The following is a 20,242-nucleotide window of genomic DNA, read 5'->3' as shown; positions in this document are numbered from 1 at the left end:
TAGATACCTCATGTGCCACCTTTTAATGAATTATTATTGCATATATCTGACCCATGTGATCCTTAGAAAATCCTATCCTGGAGACTCTGCAAGTTGGCATCAAAAAGTCCCCGGGTCACTTCTCTCTCTTTACTCCCCCTGCCCCGGGGAGTGGGAAGAGAGCCACAAAGGGCCCTCTTTCTCCCTCTCCTAGGAATGGAAGAGTCACAAAATTAATGCCTCGAGTAAAACAAACATCAGCTACGTTTGGTATCAGAATATGACGGAGTATTTTCAGCTGATGTTTGCTTAGCAGGCATTTGGGTTTCCCATTCTCACATCTGCTACTGTTCAGAACAACTGACCAGCAACACATTTGGCCATCTGCCTGGCCAGCACAGCCAGCACGTAACCTTTGAACCAAACACCCAGGAAAAACATTTTTACCGTGACTCTTACAATGCAAGTGCATCAGGGTTATACTCCGGTAAGGTCAGCATAGCAGGTTTTAGCCTGAAAACTATCACATTAAAAGTAGACAACATAATAAAACTACCTTTTTCTTCAGATGACATGATGGACACTGCAAAAGGTACATTTATCTGAAAGCTACCTTATTTCAGATAAATACTAGAGTAAAGCTATGCACTGGTTCTTTTGCATAGAGGTTTTACTAGTATATTAACACCTGTAATTATTAAATCAGATTATAGGGCCACATTCTGTTTTCACATGCAATCTCTCAGCTGTACGGCTAGCACCAACTCATATGCACACCGATCAGAGCCTGGAGCAGGTCCTGGGTGCATATTTAGGTATCTGTTTACAAGCATTAAATCTATCTTTACGGGGAAAAGAACCCAAACAAACAGGAAAACCAGATTAAAACATAATAGGAACGAACAATATTTACCAGCTGGAAAAAAGGGAAATGAAGCCATTTTAGGGCTATGGCGGCTTGTCTCTGCCAAATTTAAAGGGACAGCTGCCAGAAAGGGATGCTGGGAAAGGGTTTTTGTTATGAGCTGGGTTAAACCTTGTTATGGGTTGAGTTAAAATTGCATTAAAAACCCACGTATGAGCAGGCCCTCTACTTAAGATAGTTGTGAGACAGGTAAGGGACCATACCTAAAGCAAGGTCTCATAGAGTGTTTGGAAACTAGGGACCAGAGGGCAAAGGGGAGGGTTCCAGTGTGTATTGTAACCAGGTGGGGCTGGGTGTATCTGTGAGAGAAGATACACACACCAGCCCAGATCCTCAAAGGTATTTAGGCTTGTAATTCCCAATGACTTCAGTGGGAGATAGGCACCTTTGAGGAACTGGCTGACAGAGATAGCTGGAAAAAATCTGAGTAGAAGCCTGTAAGCACAGCGTGGCCCAGAACCCTAGAGAGAGAGCCTGGGTCAGGGTGTGGGCTGAAAAGAAAGCACTCATTTTGATTTCGGTTCCCCCTGCATTTGCAGAAGCAAGCCTTTGTGCATTCCTTGTAAATACACAAGATGGCATTAAATAAAATACCAGACTCCATCATCAGTTTCTGCTCCTCTCTGGAACACCCCAAGGGCTACTTTGCCTAGCCTCTTGCATCAAAAAAGAGCAATAATTCCTGTAAGACAGTAAGCCGCCAGTGTTGCATCTCTCAGCAGGCATGAATCAGTCACTAAGAGGGCATGCATCCGATGAAGTGAGCTGTAGCTCACGAAAGCTCATGCTCAAATAAATTGGTTAGTCTCTAAGGTGCCACAAGTACTCCTTTTCTTTTTTCACTAAGAGAGGTTCTTTTAGGGAAGGTGGCTGCTTTTCTTTCTCTCTCTCATAACCATTGCAGTTATATGTGCTGTGATACAGTATTCAGTGATTGCTGAATAAAGGATTTTCTCTCTGGAAGTTCAGAATGTTTCACTTATTCCTTCTGCTATGCACCCTTTTCTCTTCCCTACCTTGGTTCTGGTTGAAGGCCTAATTAGACTCTTAAACTGGAACTTTTTTTTGTATCCACTTCTACCTTAAAATGTCAGGGAGCTTTTCTGTGTGCCTGAAATAAGTTTGTAAATAGTGTGGCTTTGTGTTACTTACATCAATCTATTATGGCTCAGTAAATTAATACTAGATTTAATATACTGAAGCCAAAATTACAGCATTGTCTGTGACAATGTTTTACTAAAGCAAGTAAATTACCTTGTAATCAAATGTGTTTGCACTGTGAGCATGTTAAATAAAGCGGAATATTTTGCTGTTAAAAAAAAAAAAGACTGATTTGATCAAAAATATTTTTGTCTGTATGGAACGCTGGCTATGATAACATTTCCATAGGAACTAGTAAGTGGTGCCATGTAGAAGATCATTATTTGTAGTAACTTCATAACATTATGAAAGCATATGAACAAAGGGAAAGAAGAAGGTCTGTGAGCTGAAAACTTCTAAGGCCTCGATGGCGCAAGTTGTTCTATGCACAAGGCCCCCTTGACTTCAGTGGGAACTTGCAAAATCAGGGTCTAAATCTGAAAAGTTACCATTATTTTGATGCTCTCCTGGGATGTGGGAGATCCTAGTTCAATTATCTCCTCTACCTGTTGGGGAAGAAGGGATTTGAATGGTAGTCTCTGACCTCCCAAGTGAGAATCCTAACCACTGGATCCAACCCTTAGAATATCCCAGAGCACTCACCGGAGACGGGAGAGGTTCTTGTTCAAATCCTTTCTCCATCATCAGGCATAATGGGGAATTGAACCAAGGTTTCCCACCGAGAGGGCCTTATACTGCCCCTACTTCATCCAGTGCAAAGGGGTTGTGTACGTTAACAGATTAACCACATGACATTAGAAAATATAAACTACGATTGCTGGCCCTTCGCAACCAATTTCCAAACACCAGTAATGTAAAACAATGCAATAGCCTTTGGAATTCATGTGGGTTCCTTTCAACAGCTCTGTGTTTTGGGCTCTGAGTGGGGAATCAAACAGACTGCTCCCTCATCTTTGCATCTGATTGCACCCCGTTTCCAACAAACATCTTATTACTTGTGGCAAGATTATCCTTCCTGGTGAATATTTGGGGAAAGTGCAGGGATAAGCAGAGTGGCCAACCCCACGCCAAAAATGATGAATCAGGCCTTCAAAAAGTCATTACAAATCATGAAATGTTGCAAAAAGAAATGTCAGGTACATTTCCTTTGCTTTCTGGTTTCTGAGCCCTTGGGGGACACTTGGGTCACATTTTCAAGTTTCTCTCTGCAACTACAAGGGTTAGAAATTTACTTTTTTTTAAAATGGAAGTTGAGATACTGATGTTATTCCTTCATTCCCACAGCGGGGCCTTTAAGAACTCCCCCCAATCCCAATAACGAGATGCTTGTGGTAAAAATCATGAAAGCTGGGAACACTGGATTGCATGGCTGCGAGGGACCGCAGATACGGGCATGGTATAAGCACCTCCAAAATGTTCAGAGTTCCTATTATCTGCCGCATGTCTAAAATTTGGGATGCTTATCTGAACTCAAACTTTAAAATGGGATTGCCTTCGCTCTTTTTTTGGTAACAGTGGCTTGTTGTTTAGCTAATGCCTTTCTAAAGGCCCCATTGTGAAAAAAAATAATGGCATAATCCCAATGCACTTTGAGATGAATAAATTATGGATGCAGATCACAAGCAAGGTACAGTACAGCCTTTTCTCTCTCTGCTGGTAAATGTATCTGCATATCACAAACTTGAACTTCAGGATCTTTACGCAGTCCTAGATAAATATCACCTACGAACAGTCTCATATCCCATCATGGAGAAATGAGACTCAACTATAGACATAGATTACCACAGTCCACACCCTTTCTCCTTCCCACTGTCAATGCAAGATCAAATGCAGTCTCAGTGTATGAATAGCTGGCAGTTATACAGTGTTTTGGAGTGACTAACACCTCATTGGCAGAGCTGCTGGCATATGCACAGCTGTCAGGCTCACTGACTTATTACAGTTCCAGACCTTGATGACTCTGCAGCATTTGCTCACTAACCGAGAGTCCTTTGCACGACCTGTAGCTGAGAAGGGGAAAAATTCGTCCTAGTGCAGCCTGATTACATGCAGAGGCGCTCCAGAAACAGGAAATAACAAATCAAAGAGAACAGAGGAGTCAAGTGAAAGTCAGATTCCTAGCGTCGTCGGCCTCACTACATGAAATGGAGTTTGCTTATGCGCTGCTGGTGTTAATATTGGCAGTTTTCATTGCTGCTTTCATATTGTTAGTCGTGGGGACAATTTATTTTGATTTCTCCAACTCAGAAATCCCTCTTGGAGTGGACCAGCCTGTAAAGCTCCGAATCGTTCACAGTATTTTGATTGGCACAGCGGTTCTGGTGAGTTTACCTTGTCTGACACTAAGGTGGGGTGCTTAGGTGAGCCTGTAAATGTCACTCTAAGCATAATGCAAATGCTGGGAATAGGAACCCTGCCAGATGCCTTTACTTGCGGTGAAAGAAAGATGCTACTTTTATGCTTTTTGGCTGTACTTAGGAAGCAGTTTCTCTAAGTCTCTGTCAGACTCTTTACCTTTGTAGCGCGTGTACAGTCAGATTCTGCTTGGCTCGTAAGGTGGTACCACCTCGTGGGGTGCAGTGTTGCCAGCCCCAAAAGATTCAAAAATCATGAATCAGGCCCTAAAAATCATGAGTTTTTTCTTTTTTTAAAAAAAGACGATAAATGATGGGCTGCTTTTGTTCCACCCCCCGGGTCCCAGAGCCTTTAGGCTGCACTTGGGTCATGTTTACAATTCTCTCTGCAACCATGAGGGCTAGAAACTTTGTTTTTGAATAAAGGCTGAGATTCTCATGAAATCACAGAATCTCAGGAGCAGGGGCTCTGAGCAAAACACTGTGTGTTGTGAGAGTCGTGAGAAAAATCGCGACATTTGGCAACACTACATGGTGAGGAACCTTTCCTTGCTCCAGACCACATGCAGAGCCTGCCGCAGGGCCAGGCAGAATTGCACCCCCAGCACTCTGGGGAGTGCAGGGTCACTTCCAGCGCTATTCTCCCAAGGGCATTTGACACACTGAAGGGGACAGGCAGGAACCAGAGCCATGGCTCTGCCCCCTCTATTAGCTGGCCAGTTGTGTGGAGAGGGGACATGAGGGATTAGGGATCTACTAATTCCTCATCCCTTTATGTAGCAAATTCAAGGCATTTTTTCCTTGCTTTCAATTATTTCCATCAATACATCTCCTGTCTGATCTCTTTTAATTTTTTCATTCATACCATCACTCTACCCATTACTAGAGCTAGTCAAAATTTTTCAGATGAATGTTATTTGTGAATAATGCAGTTTTGAATCACATTCACGAATCTGTGACAAATTTGCAGAATAGTTTTGGCCAAATAAATTAAACTGAAAAAGTCAAAATGCTACATTTCAACATTTTCAAAACAAACTGTCTTGATATTTTCATTTCAAAATGACTTTTGCATCAAAATTTGCCGAAATTTGTCTTTTTTTATAACAGGATTAAAGAAAACTCAACACTGCAACAAAATATTTTGTTGGACCCAAAACAGACAATTTTTTAAAAAAACAAAACTTTTTTGTTTTGGGGCAACCCACAATGCTTTTTTTAAAATTTTTTTATTTAGTAGATTTGGAGAATAATTGATCACCATCCTCTTTATAACAGCCCTTAACATATCTGAAGACTGGTATCAGGCCCCCCTTCAGTCTTTTCTCAAGATTAAATATGCCCCCTTTTTTTAAACCTTTCCTCATAGGTCAGAGTTTCTAAACCTAACATTATTTTTATTGCTCTCTCTGGACTTTTTGCTATTTATCCACAACCTGGCATCCAAAATTGGACACCTACTTTATCTGCTTCTCACCCACACATCTCCAGGTCTCTTTGATGCCAGTAATGCCCATTCCAAACATTCACCAAACCACCACTCTCCCCTCATCTTAGTTCCTCTTAAAGCCTCGCTTGTATTTTGAGGTGACATCAGCAAATCCTCAGCCCCAGCCTTGTCCCCCAGAAATGTGCATCTTGCATTGCCAAGCTCCCCCTCCTCCCGGACAATACAAGCTCATAGAAAGTCCAGTCATTTCATCAATGGAAAATTATATGCACCAGTCCTGTTATCTCAAGTGGAGGTTCCCAAACACTTCAGTCCCACCACACTGCTTTAGCTAAAACAATAAAACAAGTTTATTAACTACAGAAAGATAGATTTTAAGTAATTACTAGTAATGACACATACAAGTCAGAATAGATTACAAAGAAAATAAAAAGATAAGCCACAAACTAATACCTAAGTTAGCAAGTTAAATGGAGTCAAAGAAAAGGTTTTTCTCAACGTATGCTCTGTAGTCTTTACTGGCTGGAAGCCTCCAGAAAAGGACTCCTCCCCCACTTCAGTGTTTCTTCAGGCATTGTTACTGCCGTGAGCAGAGAGAAATGGAGGAGAGGTAATCTGTGTTGTGTGTGTTTTCTCTTCTTATGCCATTCTCCCCTCTTTGAGGATTATCTCCAGCTGGGGTTCAGGTGACACCCAGTCTGTTTACACAGGAACCCGCAGTTGTTCCATTGTCAATATGTAAAATTCTCACACACACCCTTCTTCCTGCCAAAGAATGGCTGCTTAGCTAGCTGATATTCCACTTGATTTTGTTGATACCAGATGTTGGTTTGTCTTTTGTTTCTGAAGAACTGGTTTATGCCTGCTGTTCTAAACTTGGAGCATGTTACAGCAATGTTATAAAATAGAATCTTAACTTTTCATACAATGTTGATTCACATATTTTACCAGGACAATAAGGTTCAGCAGATTATGAGTTTTCAAATGATACCCCACGAGGCATATTTTGTACAAAATATATCATGGTCTTGTAAAAGTGGTGAACATCGGGGTACAGTCTGTCACAGTAACTGAGCGTTACTTTATTGCTGTTATCAAATAGAAACTGAACCACAGGGAGGAAAAAGCCAGACAGATGTCTGTCAGTAATATCTAGTCAATGTGTGGCGTGCAGATCAGTATGGCCAGTCAGTTGTGTCAGATTTCTAAAGTGATTTCAGCATGGCTATAGATTTGGATAGGGGATAGACCATCTCTTTTACAGCCTGTAAGAAGTGAGTGAGTGTGCAGTGAGGGTTGTTACATTGGGAAGATTAATTTCCTACACTGGTTACAGAGACTAGAATCCATTCCTTATTTTTACCTACTATCTGGATGGCAAACTTCTCTGTAGACCAGTTTGGTTTTCACCCTGCTTTTTTTTTTAAGGGTGGACCAGGTGATTGGTAATGGGGTACATGGTAGAATCCTTTGCTTCTAATTGCTGGTATCATGAAAAATCATTGTAGCCTGAAATCTGGTTGATGACCTCTTCTCTCAGTCCTTGTGGGTGAGCGTCCATATCAAGAAAACCACCACTACAGTTGTTACCTGTCTGCACCCTAGGTGGAACTCCTAGCAGAAGAACTAAGGACTGAATAACCTATGGAGACCAAACTCTCCAATAAAGGGCAGAGGACCAATGATAACACAGTGTGTGAAGACGGCTGCATAGACATGGTCTGTGCTTCATTTCTCTGTGTGCTGCTGCTGTTATTATTAGTTTATTTATTCGGATTGTGCTCGTGCCTGGAACTCTATATTCGTTGTTTTTTTTCTGTATGAGCTCCAGACTTTTGATCCTGCCTTAGTTTCTCCAAAGAGAGCACAGCTTATGCCTATTGAGGAGAATGGAGTTTCTTTATGCTAATCCCTGGTCTCTTTCACTCTAAACAGGGGAAGATTTTGGAGAAGCTGGGTCTGTGCAGTCAACTTGGCTTCACCCGCTATATGCGACGGGGAAAGAAATTAGGGGAGGACCCAAAGCTCTTCATGAAGGACCTGCAGTTTGGGAAGGTGCCAGTGAGGATTTACCAGCCTAGAGTGCCTTCTGCTGGCCGAAGGAGAGGAGTCCTCTACTTCCATGGAGGAGGCTGGATGTTTGGAAGCATTAGTAAGATATTTAACAGAAAAAATATGATGGATAATTAAAGATAAAAAGTCACCCTATTTTTACAAACATCAAAGGGAAGTTGGTTTGGGCCTGAGATTTGGGAGAACATTTGAGATTTGACTCTTCACCAACAAATACACACATACTCTGTCAGGTAGGTGTTGGCTGCAAGAAGAGAGGACTTGTTGAACATTACATGGCTGTTCCAGAGAGTGGGGCAGCTTGGAAACAGGTGCGATACCATGATGAGCAAAGGGGACAGTGAGAAATGAAGCTGGGGTGGTGTGTACAGGGTGGGGAAGAGCAGGGATTAGATGGGGGAAAGGAGAGAATTGTCATTTTTCTTAAATGCGTCACAGAGCTAACAGGGTATAGAATTGCTACTCCTTAGAGCGCAAGCCAAACACCAGTGAAAACATTTGTTTTCCAGATGCCTATGAAACTGTGTGCCGCTATATCGCCAGAGAAAGTGAATCGGTGGTCGTGTCTGTTGAGTAAGTCAGCCTGGTCCACTTCTATTCTATAGGAACTAGTTGCTCTACATTGTGATAGCCATCAGCTGCACTGCTTCTAGAGTGCCTCCCTTCTCCGAGGACTATATTTTCAAGAATCCAGGTGGCTCGGCAAGATGCGCAAGTTGACTATGATTTTGCCGCTTTTCGCTGCTTTTGTGCTGAGCTAGACAGAATAGACCCAGAATAAGATTGTTGTATATGAGCACATTTTGTCATCTGCTGGGGGAGAAACACTGGAAAGAAGTTATCAGATCATTTTAATAAAAAACAAATCTGTCTTGCACCCAGCAATTAACATAAAGCTGTCAGATATTGAGCCAAATCTTCATCTTAATCCGCAGACTCCCATTGAGGCCCTGAGGTAAATGGGGAATTTTGCCCTCAATAAGAAATAAGAAATATTTGTATGTCCATAGCACCAAGAGTAAAAATGTTGTTGGAGAACAGTAGCACTTATTAGAGCTAGGTATTAGGATTATAGGCATCAACCAAAACTGGGGTCACATGATGCTGATCACAATATAAACACAGCAAGAGACTGTCCCTAACCCAAAGATCTCACAATCTAAATAGATAACACGGACAAAACAAGTATCATTAATCCCCATTGTACGGATGGGAAACAGAGGATAAAAAAAGAGATTAAATGACTAAGCCAAGGTCCCTCAGGGAGTCTGTGGCACAGCTCTCCTGAGTTTCATTCTAATGCCTTAACCGGAAGACAATCCTCAGCATTTGGCCCTGCTGGTTATAATTTATCTGTGATCTGCAAATATAGGAATGATCGTTTGGAGAGCGGGTGCACGTTTATGAAGTAATATTGATGTCCATGGCTGCAAAATAACAGGAGGGCTGAAAGTGGAGGAGTTTGTAGCAAATAAACTTCCAACAAATAATGATTTTTTTCCACTTTTATAAATCACCAATTCTTTGATATATTAGGTATCGTCTGGCACCAGAGCACACGTACCCAGCACAGTATGAGGACTGTCTCACTGCTACCACCTGCTTTATGAAGACTGCAGAAGACTATGGAGTGGATCCTGCCCGTATTATCATTAGTGGGGACAGTGCTGGGGGCAATCTTGCTGCTGCTGTTTGCCAAACACTAGTGAGTAGACCAGACCTTCCAAAGGTGCATGCTCAGATTTTGATCTATCCATGCCTCCAGGCAATAGACTTCGATTTGCCATCATATCAGCAAAACTGTGGAGTTCCCATCTTGTTCAGGGAACGCATGGCTTTTTATGTTCTGCAGTACCTCAAGGGGGACGCATCATTTTTGGAAGATGTCCTGGAGGGTTCCCATATGCCTGTAGACGTAAAATTGAAGTTTAGAAAATGGCTAAGTGCAGACAATATCCTTAAGGAATTTAAGGTCAGAGGATACAAACCAAAGGTGCCCATCGAATGCTCAAATGAAGTTTATGAGGCACTTAAAAAATTTTGTGAGCCAGCTTTTTCCCCACTTCTCGCTGAAGATGCTGTTGTTCGCCAGCTCCCTGAGTCATTCATCTTGACCTGTGAGTATGACGTGCTTAGGGATGATGCCCTGTTATACAAGAAGCGATTAGAGGACAGTGGTGTGCCAGTGACCTGGTACCACATTGACAATGGATTCCATGGAATCATAAGCCTGTTTGATAATGGCAGGTTGTCATTTCCAGCTGGAAAAAAGGGACTGGACAACATTGTAAACTTTCTCAGAAGCTTATAAAAACCAATCTTCTCAAAGATTGGGTCGTATATTTCCTCTGGTCTTCATATATGCCCCAACGTCTGGGAAGAGACCTATAGGAACAGTATCTTCTATCACATGATGGGCTGCCATGACATGGTTTCCATTGGTGATGAAGTTCACGAGCTTGTGTGAAGTCCCTTCTGTTACTGGTTGGAATGTTGATTACACACCTACATATTTGAAATGATTTCTTTGCATCATGCTGCAAGCTATTGTCTTTATAAATATCAGTAAAGATTAAAGAATACTATTTGTAATTGATTTTCTGGTTTGGTCCATTTGATTCAATGAAGGCCTGACTGTTAATCCTTCCATGGAGAGAGATGATGTGTGTGTGTCTGCATGTGTGTAAGTAAAAGTACACACCACCTACATCACAACATTATGATGTAAAGTCCGTGCACTGCAGTACTTTTGGAGAGCGGTACCAGCATCCAACTTACATCCAGTTGCAGTAGTGAAACCCTTGGTCTTTCATCTTCTGCAAATTTAAGGGTTCATTATGGATCATGGAATATTTTTCATCTCAGTCCAGAATATTACTTATATTGCATTACACAAAGATTAGCCAAACATTTTGTGAATACCTCTTTTTATTTTGCCCAGTATGCCACACCTGTAAATAGAATGAAACCTGAAAAAAGATCATTGTTGTCCGTCTAATGTGCCCACCAAAGTCATGGTGCCATGAAGTAAACATCCTTGCTACATCCCTCTACAGAAACATCAGAGATGTTTCTGCTCTTCCATTTAACAATACTCCACCACTTTTCAATAAGATACAGTGTTGTATCAGTTTAATCTCATGTTCTATTAGGGAACTAAAATCTTCCCTTATAGTGAAACATACTTGATGCTTTGCCTGCACTGTTTTCTCTTTCACTTCCATGAGTAAAAGATGTTCCTCCTTATGGAAAAGTTCTATAGAATCTAGTAGGAAATCACAACCTTTTTAGGAACCATCCTATCAAATCTAGTTAATTATATCCCTGCTATTGAATTTTATAAGATGGTTACAAAAACTCTGTAGAAAGGATAATATTTTTGATTTTTTGGGGGGGGGTTTCTAGAGTAATTTCTACAAACACCTGATTAATTTCTGTTGTAATCCTATTGGCTGTATCCCTACTAAATTCTACAAGTGTTCCTTAAAGCTAGTCCCATTGCTCTGTCCAAATTTCAACTCCAGTAATTATGTCCAGTAAATATGTCCTTCCTACTCCGTCTTTGTAATGTACAGCACTGTTGGACTACTTTTTTTTTAAATTACCTTATGCGGAGTGTAAAGATCCAGTCCTGCTCCAATTGAAGTCAGAAACAAAAATCCATTTATCTTCAATGCGGCAGGAGCCTCTCTCTCTTAGCAGTAGGATCTGCTGTTGCCTAGAGAGTGTTTGCATCCATTGACGATCACCATGGAGGCAGCAAACAATGGCAATTCCAAGGCAGGGGAGTTCCACACATTAACCATCTCGCCCTGCACACAGGCAGAGGGAAGCATAGATTCTGTTCTGCCTGATCTCTGCTGCATGAACACAGAACCACCATTCACATCCCAGAAGGGGAAGGGCAGAGGAACCATTGATTCTGCAGGAGTGGATGGGAAAGGGTGCTGCTGAGTCTAAGAAGCATGCTTACATCTCAGAGGGATGTGAAGGAATCTCCCAGCTGGAACATCAAACCAAAGTACTCCACGAAAGTGCTCATTGGAAACTGGTTGGAAGAGAGGAAAAAGGTAAGAAGGGATAAAAGAAAAGGGAGAATGGGAATGGAGAGGGTCAGCCCTGATGCTCTGGAGATGATCAACCACCAAACTTTAGGGAAGTTTGGATCCAGGCCCGTTTCAAAAGAGGAACAAAGGCAGAACACTGGGTGCCTTGACCACAAAGTTCACTGGCCTGCTTCCATTCATTCTAGTCAGGAGGTAGTTTTTCCCACTGAGCCACTACTAAAGCAATGCCCAAGCATGACGGATGCCCAGGGATGTGGTGTAGATGGAGAGGTTCTTACAGACAACACATAGAGCGATGGTCTTGACAACTTTGGGCCATTAAAGATTCCATGGCACTTCTCCCAAGACCAGGTACGTTCACTCCAGTTTTCCGGTTCACTTCCAGTTGTGTAATTAAGTTCTGTCTACCTCCGATTCCCCAGTGCTTTCAGGTGGATAGGAGATTCTTTCTCTCTTTGTCCTGCACTGTTATTGGGTGCTGTAGAAAGGCATCCAGTCAGGGGCAGCTGTATTTCAGTGGTGGGTGCAGACAACCCTGTACTAGCATGTATACTTTGTAACCAGCTACTAAAATCTGTCAAGTGCAATGCGGTCATTGTAATGGTCATTCATTATTTTTATTGAATTCTGCTTTAGCACAGCTTTGTTCTCACAGCGAGGCAGCCAACCCCTGCAATCTTTCTTCTTTGATCAGGAAACCAGCTTAGTTCATAATGACACATCAGACGTGTTCTTCCTGGGGGGTGAAGCAATGCCCTATTTTAAATAAACATGTTTAAGTTTTACTGAGTGCCAAAGACCTTTTTTTTTTTAAACTTTAGATCCTTTTACTTTGGGATACTAGCAATTGTTTATGTTCTTCATAGTCAGCCTCTTTCCACACATATGGTCTGTAGAAATTATCTTATATTTAAGTGACACTTTTTATATCAAAGTATCTCAAAGTAATTTACAAATGGAACAAATTGTATATAGAGATATAGCCTACATTGTAAGCTCTGTGAGACAAGGACTGTCTTTACCCTGTTTGTAGAGGGCATAGAAAAATGGGATCCTAATCTTGGCTGGGGTCCCTACACACCACTGTCATACATAAAAATAATATATACCCACCACTAAACTGCAGCCACCTCAGTGTGGGAACACAGCAGCTGTTTAATAGCACACACCAACACTGTTCAACAAAGACCTGATTACTCTTCTCCTTCCACAAACTGCTCCAAGTAGCACCCCGATCTCTTTATAAAAAGTGCCAGGGGGACTGGAATGACCACAGTTGTTCTGGATGTTGGTTTTACATGTCAGGCAAAGACCAGCAAGACCAGCAGCACAGTGACCCATTACACCACGCTGATCTTAACACTGGCTCAGTATTGATTCAGAGAGAACTGTCTCCTTTTAAAATCACTCAAACTCCTTCCGGCAGCCCCCCACTATTTTCTGGAATTGCAGCCAAAGTCTCACTCAGCCGGACACCACTTATCTTATGAGATCTGATAGGATCACAATGGGAAGAGATCTTTGATGGGTATAGACATTATACAGGGAGAGGAATTATTTAGGGTGTTGCCTGGCGGTATAAAATAGGAGGAAATGAAAAAGGGAAAATGTAGGTTGCAGATCAGGAAACACTTCCTGAAAGTGAGATGTTTTAAACCATGAAATAATCTCCTCAGGGAAGTGGAAGAGGTCTCCCTACTTGGGATTTTTAAAACTAGACTGGACAAAATCCCAGAAGATATACTGTAGGGAACAATCCTGCACTGGGTGGTAGATGTACTGAGGATCAAAATGAAAGTTGATCATTTCCTTCCAGTAGCTAAGCCTGCACTAGGTGAAAAGGTGTGGCACCAAGGCATTGGTGAGCTTGTAATGTCCACACATAAGAACCATCCCAGGATTTTTACAATGACTGGTTTTACTGGTTGATTGCAACATCTGAGCCAAGGTCTTCAGGGTAGAAGACCCTGCAAGCAAGAAGTGCCTCCCAAGTGTGGACAGGAAGTCATTAGCATCGGGGCTTTAGGATTCTTTGTCATGAGAGCCCCTGGGTAAATCTGCCAGACCTGTTCATTTTAATTCAGTTGTTCCATTGATCTTCAGAAGGGCAAAGGGAGACATTTTCAAAGCCACATGCGAGTCACACAACTCAGTGGGAGTTTGACGCTCTAGTAAAGTGGTCATTAAGGGATTAAATGGGTTACCAGAGTACAACAGGTCGGAGCCATGTTCTATCCCTCCCTTCCTGTTTAGCTAGCGTGTGTTTCCTCCCACTCTGTTTGTAGATAGTTGAATAAAGCAGCACAGTTGTGACGAAGCGGGACTGTTCTTAATGTTTTCTCTGAATATTGTGGGGGTGTCTCAGTTTCGCCTAGGCAGTTCTTAAGTATCTAGGTGGTGGGATAAGGGTGTATGATCGTTGCAGAGCCCTAGAGGGCAGGTGTGTGCAGGGGTCTGGACACAGAGAATGGCCGACACCCTGTTTCCTGGCAAATGATGGCCTGGCCCTTCCCCCCCTGCAAGGTGAGAGCTAAAGGGTTGGAGAAGAAAGGAATCAGGTGACCTCCTGGGCCGGGAAAGGGACAAAGCCCAAAGGAGGAGGGGCTGGAGAGAGTTTCAGTTTCGGGCTGGGTGGTCGAACACAGGGAACCCCAAGGCTGGGTTCTAAGCTCCCTGCCCCCCAGAAGGACTTGACTGAGGGGTCCTGGTTGTACCCATAAGCTCTGTTTTAGACTGTGTTGCTATTGTCCAATAAACCTTCCGTTTTACTGGCTGGCTGAGAGTCACGGTGAATCCCAAGAAGAGGGGTGCAGGGCCCGGACTTCCCCACACTTTGTGACAACCGGTTTTTACCTATAGTACTGTAAGTAAAGTGAGTTGGCTGACAGCGAGTGGTCCCTGTAGAAAAGACACCTAACTGCACTTTGGGCCTTTGAAAATCTCTCCCAACGAGCAGTTGTTTCAGTGTGAATAATTGCTACATAGCGAGTGTCTCCTTTTGGATCTCTTTTAGTTTATAAAAGACATTGGGAAACCCAGCAACAGCATCTATGGGACTGACTTTATTTGCTTCCCTGACCACAGAACAGATCGAACAGTGAGGAGAACAATTATGAAGAAACTTGATGTAAGTAAAAAAAAAAAAGGGGGGCCTCAGGACTTGACTATACAGAGGTTTAGTACTCGACAAGCTGGAGTGTGAATCTACAGTGCACCAGCCTACTGTGAGCTGAATGGTCAAACGGCCCCTGCTACCATGTGCTAAAAGTTCGGTAGTATGCTTTCATCTGCTGCTGTTTGAAACCACAGGCTAGAGGACTGTAGATTTACACGCTGGCTTGCTGTGCACTAAGTGGCCATGTAGACAAGACCTCAGATTTAAGATTGTAAATGTCAGCATTCAAAACAGGCATGTATTAAATTTACGATTAAAATCCTGCCCAAGTGTGTGTGTGTGCGTGTCCAGGGGAAGGTACAGAGTGATAGTGGCCAAGTTAGGGCCCCCAGAGCCATCCTGCATGCTGCTTGCAGAAGAGGGAGAATACAAATTCCACAATGCTTCTTGCAGCTCCCCGCAGTTCCTGTTGTTAACCCCAACATGTGTGCACGGGGAATAGGATGTGTTTCCTGTGGGAGGGCATCCCCCAGCAGAGTGCCTGGAATGGATCCTGCACTGCTGGATCACAGATGTGCACATGGAAGAGGCTCCTTATGCCCTCTTCTCACCAGTGCACCCCCATGTAACAGGAAAGGATGTTGCACTAAATGAGGCCCAGATCCTCCAGAATGTTAGGGTTCTCCCCACCCCCTACAATGTCTCTTCCTTCAAAATGTCCCCATCCCCAGACACCTTGATTATTTCCTCCAGATACATGTATGTGTGTGTTCATGCCCCAAAATACTTTGGTAACACGTGAGGATCAGTTTTTCAATTGCATACCCCACTGCACCTGCAAATGCCTGAATGTGTGTGTGTGTGCAAAGCTGCTAACTATGTACCTGTTTTGCAAGTGCAAAAGCAGGGGTCTGTTGGGGATTGGGTTCTGACCCATATTTGCCAGATCACCTGGGGCGCAATCTGACCTAACAGTCTCCAGCACCTTTTAAATGCTCTGCCCATACAAGCAATATGGTTTCGTGGACCTCTCTTTACAGGGCCTGCCAAAGCAGCATCTGTTTATGCATCATGAAGAACCGAACAACCGAAATTTAGTAACTCAATACGATGATCATTACAACAGACATGGCTATAATCCTGTGTTGCCTCCGCTCCGTAGATGGAATGGACAAAAGCTAGCCTGGCTCCCGGAGAAATCAGATTTCCCCATTTTCGGTACTTTTTAGTGTTATCCTGGTAGTCACTCACAGGCAGAGGTGCAGTCTGGTCTAGTGGTCAGCATTCAAGCCTTAGGAGTCAGAGGCCTCACTAAATTCTAACCTTTCATCTCCAAATGGCTTGCTGTATCCCTTAGGCCAATCACTTACCCACTCTGTGCCTTGCCCATCTGTAAAATATAAATAATAATAATTAATACTTATCCACCACAGAGGAGAGTAGTGAAGTTTAGTTAATGGACCAAACTTTTCTCCCATGTGCAACAGTGCAACTCCCAGTGAAAATAACACTGGTGTAACTGCTAGAAGAATTTGGCCTATGTTTGTAAAATTCTTTAAAGATTAAAAGTGCCTCAGACTGAGTGCTAAGTGTTATGAACAGACAGGGAAGACTCTCTGTTCATTTCCCATTGCATAAGCACAAAGTCATTAATGTCCTGTCTAGTGGTTAGAGCCGGTTAGGAACATCTGAATTTGTGGGTTGAAGTACCCCAAGCTTCATTCTGAGTTTAAGTGCTTATGGTTGAATGGGCACCTGCCTAATACACTTGTGGTTTCAGGGCAAAATTTTCAAAAGTCCCTAAATGACTTGGGAACGTGAGTGCCATTTTGATGTAGGAATGGGAATTAGGTGGCTAAATACCTTTAAGGATTTGGGCCTTAGAAGCCTAAGTATCGTTAAGTGTCTAAGTCACTTTGGCTCCTAAGTCATTCAGGTGCTTTATAAAATTTTACCCATATTCTAGTAAATTGGTTCAGTTACCCAGAAATATTGTGAACTATGGATTTAAATGTTAAATGTAATTCCAGTAATTTTTGTATGCACCAGAGGATGTACCTATATACCATTGCGCTCGACTGGATGGACTCGGAACTGCTCGTCTGTGTATCATAGCTCCTTCACTGTCAACAGCTAGCAGTGCTTCTCCTTCCACTCAAGGAGTAAAGGTTTCTGGTTGTGGAAGAAGAAGGTCTGAATTCTGTCCTCGCTGTTGTCACGAAGTTCTGAATTAGCCCCATGTGCCCTGAGTTATGGAAACCCTAGTGGCCATGAATTTGTTTCTATTACTGTGACATTTCATCATTGTTTTTTCCAGAACCACCCACCAACTATGGCCTTTTTGAGCAACTAATGAAAAAATGGACCCACCAAGAGGCAGGAGTGATGAACAGTGTCTACACTGTTTCTTATGAGATGCCACCTGTTTCTGCTTTTGCCGTTCGCCGACGTCCGGTCACAAATGGCCACCGGTCCACTCCGCGATGGGTAGTGTCTTCCCCACAACCTCCGTGCAAGTCTGGAATGTGATGGCTCACCAAAATGCCTGCAAGCTCCTGAGCAGCCGGTCAGAGACACGGCAGCCATTGACGCCACACTGTACCATGCTTCTTGCCATACTCTAACTGCTATTTAAATACAACATGTTGCCCAAACACTAAGACGATTCTGGTCCATGCGCTATTGGCAGAAATAGGAATTAGGCTGTATAGAGGGAGTGGTGTCTACTGGTTGGAGCAGAGCACTGGAATGTAGGGTGACTGGATTACATTCCCAGCTCTGCCTTTGACCTGTGGCAACTCCACAGGGTGGACTTTGTTTCCCTTACTCGAATCAGACATCTGCATGATCTTTCTGTGCTGCTGTGAATGGCTCTGAGTTCACCTTTGTGCATCAGCTTTGCCTATGTACTGACAAAAGTCACCATCAGTCACTGCCTCTACTAAGCGAGTGACCTTATTCAATTTAGGGGTGGGTGTGGCCCTTCTGTGCCTCTCCCTTGTGGAAAGAAGAAGTAAGGTATATATTCCATATACAGGGAGAGTACCCTATATATTTACACACGTTACACATGAGGACTGTCATCTATGCCAGGGACCACTTTTATATTAGAGTGAATACAGGCTCGTTCATGAGCGCAATAGGTAAACCATATGCTGCTTCCATGGCATCTGCCTGTTTTGCATATTTTTGTTTTACCTGAGCATTTGTAAAATGGCGTAGGATCTTGGCCTACTTCATGGCTGTGCGTGTGGGGGTGGGTGAATAATGTTTATGAAGTGCTCTGAGATCATCAGCCTGGAAGGTACTATTACGTAAGTGCAAAAAGATCAAAACAAAGAAATCAACACAGTTCTGTTCAGGCTAGGAAGAAGTTGGGGTATTTGACTGGGATTTAATTAGTTTGCAATTTGTAATGAGTTTGACTCATGCCTACCAAAAATTCTAAGTGCTTAGTGGTTGCGTTAAAAGATTTGGGTGAATAACATTTAGTCTTTCAGGATAAATGGGATTTGACTAACTCTTAGTCAGGCCTGTTTTGATTACATTTTGTACACTGTGAATTCAACCTGATCCCTCAAAGCCAGATTGTCCCATCCGAACTCACAGCTACGGAACTACTTGTGTAAGTGCTTGCCAGTGTGAGTAAGGCTGGAACAATCTAACCCTACCAGGAAATCATGCCAATCAACCCATTGCCGAGTAAGGTGTTATTTTGAATAAAGGGTGCAGAATCTGTGTCTCAGTCTTCACTTGCATTTTGCACTCAAGTACAATAATAACTTCTAAAGGGAGAAACTTGTGGCAGTAAAACTGTATCTGTTTAGATGAGCCTTCAAACTGGGCAGAATACACAAACTAAGTTTGTTTCCCTAAATTGGTTTACAAAGTTCATATAATTGTGTGCATGTGGGGTTTTTTCATTTGTTTGTTTAAAAACAAATTCAGTCACTTTTTAAAAGCAGAAATAAATCAATGCCTCCAGTTCAGTTTTCATGGGCAACCCTACAAAAACAAACTTAACAATAAGGAGAAAACCAGAGCGGGAGGGGGAGACCTCTTTAAAAGCTGTTGATTTAAACAGGTTTTTGTCATTAGATATATGGCAATTTCACTATCAACAACTTCATTGTCATGACAGGTGTCGTTATAAAGTGAGGCATCTCTATTTAGGACAGGTTTCACAATGGTAATGGTTTTATATAGTGTGTCCATTTCTCACTACTGCTCATTTCAGATTAGGGGACAGGCTGTTACAGATTGTGATATAACTATTAAATCAATCAACAAGCAAATACAAGGCTGTTTCATTTTACTGACCTAATTTTTTTAAGCGGGTCTGTGTGTCTGTGAGCGCGCACACATGCATGTTTTTCTGCATTTAATTTTTACCTTTCCTTAGAGATAGGCCCATACAGCAAAATCCTACTCCAGATTTTGAAACCTCAAAATTCAGGGATATCGGATCAGCCCCTCATAGAAAAGGAAGGTCAGCTGCAACATTAGGATCAGGGTCTAGGATTGGAATCCAACTCCTTCTCCCTTTGTTTAGGGATGATCAAATTTGGGGTTTTGGAGGTTAACATTTCTGGAGTGGGGAGGGTGACATGGTTAAGTAATAGTTATTGGTTTTGGAAGGGCACAAGGAGATGAGTGAAAAGGCCCAAGCTCTCCTATTACCATTTCTTCCGTGAGCACGAGTGGTGCCCAGAAAGGGAGGATTCCAGCAGGATACTACAAGAGATGGGCCCAAGCCACCACATCTGAAGTCCCCCAAAGTTCAGAGGTGTTCAGATCCTGGGTCTGGCGTAGACCCATTACCTAAGCTCCCACCAAGAAAGCACGTGGAGCATATAAACACTGTGCCATGGTCTCCAGAGCAGTCACTGGTGTGGCTGCAGTAGAAATGCACGGTGCAGCATGGGTGTTACCCTGGAAGGAGGTGTCTCTCTCCCGGCTTGCCTTTTCTTTTTCTCAAAATTCTATTTGTCTCGCTTCTGAGAAACTGGCAAGAAATCTGTTTTTTCTCAACCCCTCAACCTGCAAATATGTATAAACCTGTGAGACGACTGGATGCAAGGTGAACCAAGGTGGCTCTCAATACAATATGCAAGCAAACCTTCATGTGCCCTTGGCTGTAGCTTACTAAATGTCTCATGACATTTGCAGAGTAAGTCA

General features: G+C 42.8%; 1 protein-coding gene across 3 annotated transcripts; it reads left to right on the top strand.

Moving 5' to 3' along the window:
• Positions 1-3,882: 3,882 nt before the first annotated feature.
• Positions 3,883-19,364, top strand: LOC125624426 (arylacetamide deacetylase-like 4). Of its 3 annotated transcripts, XM_048825111.2 has the most exons (7): positions 3,883-4,326; positions 7,745-7,961; positions 8,392-8,455; positions 9,419-9,587; positions 14,963-15,076; positions 16,105-16,282; positions 17,382-19,364. In XM_048825111.2, exons 1-7 carry the CDS (start codon positions 4,150-4,152, stop codon positions 17,591-17,593), a joined length of 1,131 nt encoding a protein of 376 aa, XP_048681068.2. In that variant the 5' UTR covers positions 3,883-4,149; the 3' UTR covers positions 17,594-19,364. The 3 variants fall into 3 exon arrangements, with proteins under 3 accessions (XP_048681068.2, XP_048681069.2, XP_048681067.2); XM_048825112.2 differs by lacking the exon at positions 16,105-16,282 and having other exon boundaries at positions 17,382-17,515; XM_048825110.2 differs by lacking the exons at positions 14,963-15,076; positions 16,105-16,282; positions 17,382-19,364 and having other exon boundaries at positions 9,419-10,478.
• The last annotated feature ends 878 nt before the right edge of the window (positions 19,365-20,242 follow it).

This window comes from Caretta caretta, chromosome 18, assembly GCF_965140235.1.
Source record: "Caretta caretta isolate rCarCar2 chromosome 18, rCarCar1.hap1, whole genome shotgun sequence".
NCBI lineage: Eukaryota > Metazoa > Chordata > Testudines > Cheloniidae > Caretta > Caretta caretta.
Note: the sequence above shows the minus strand (reverse complement) of the source record. Positions and strands in the feature narration are given on the sequence as shown.

Coding starts and splice junctions, on each gene's coding strand:
- LOC125624426 (XM_048825110.2), top strand. CDS start 4,150: ATGGAGTTTGCTTATGCGCTGCTGGTGTTAATATTGGCAGTTTTCATT. Junction 4,327..7,744: donor TGATTGGCACAGCGGTTCTG/GTGAGTTTACCT, acceptor CACTCTAAACAG/GGGAAGATTTTGGAGAAGCT. Junction 8,456..9,418: donor TCGGTGGTCGTGTCTGTTGA/GTAAGTCAGCCT, acceptor TTGATATATTAG/GTATCGTCTGGCACCAGAGC.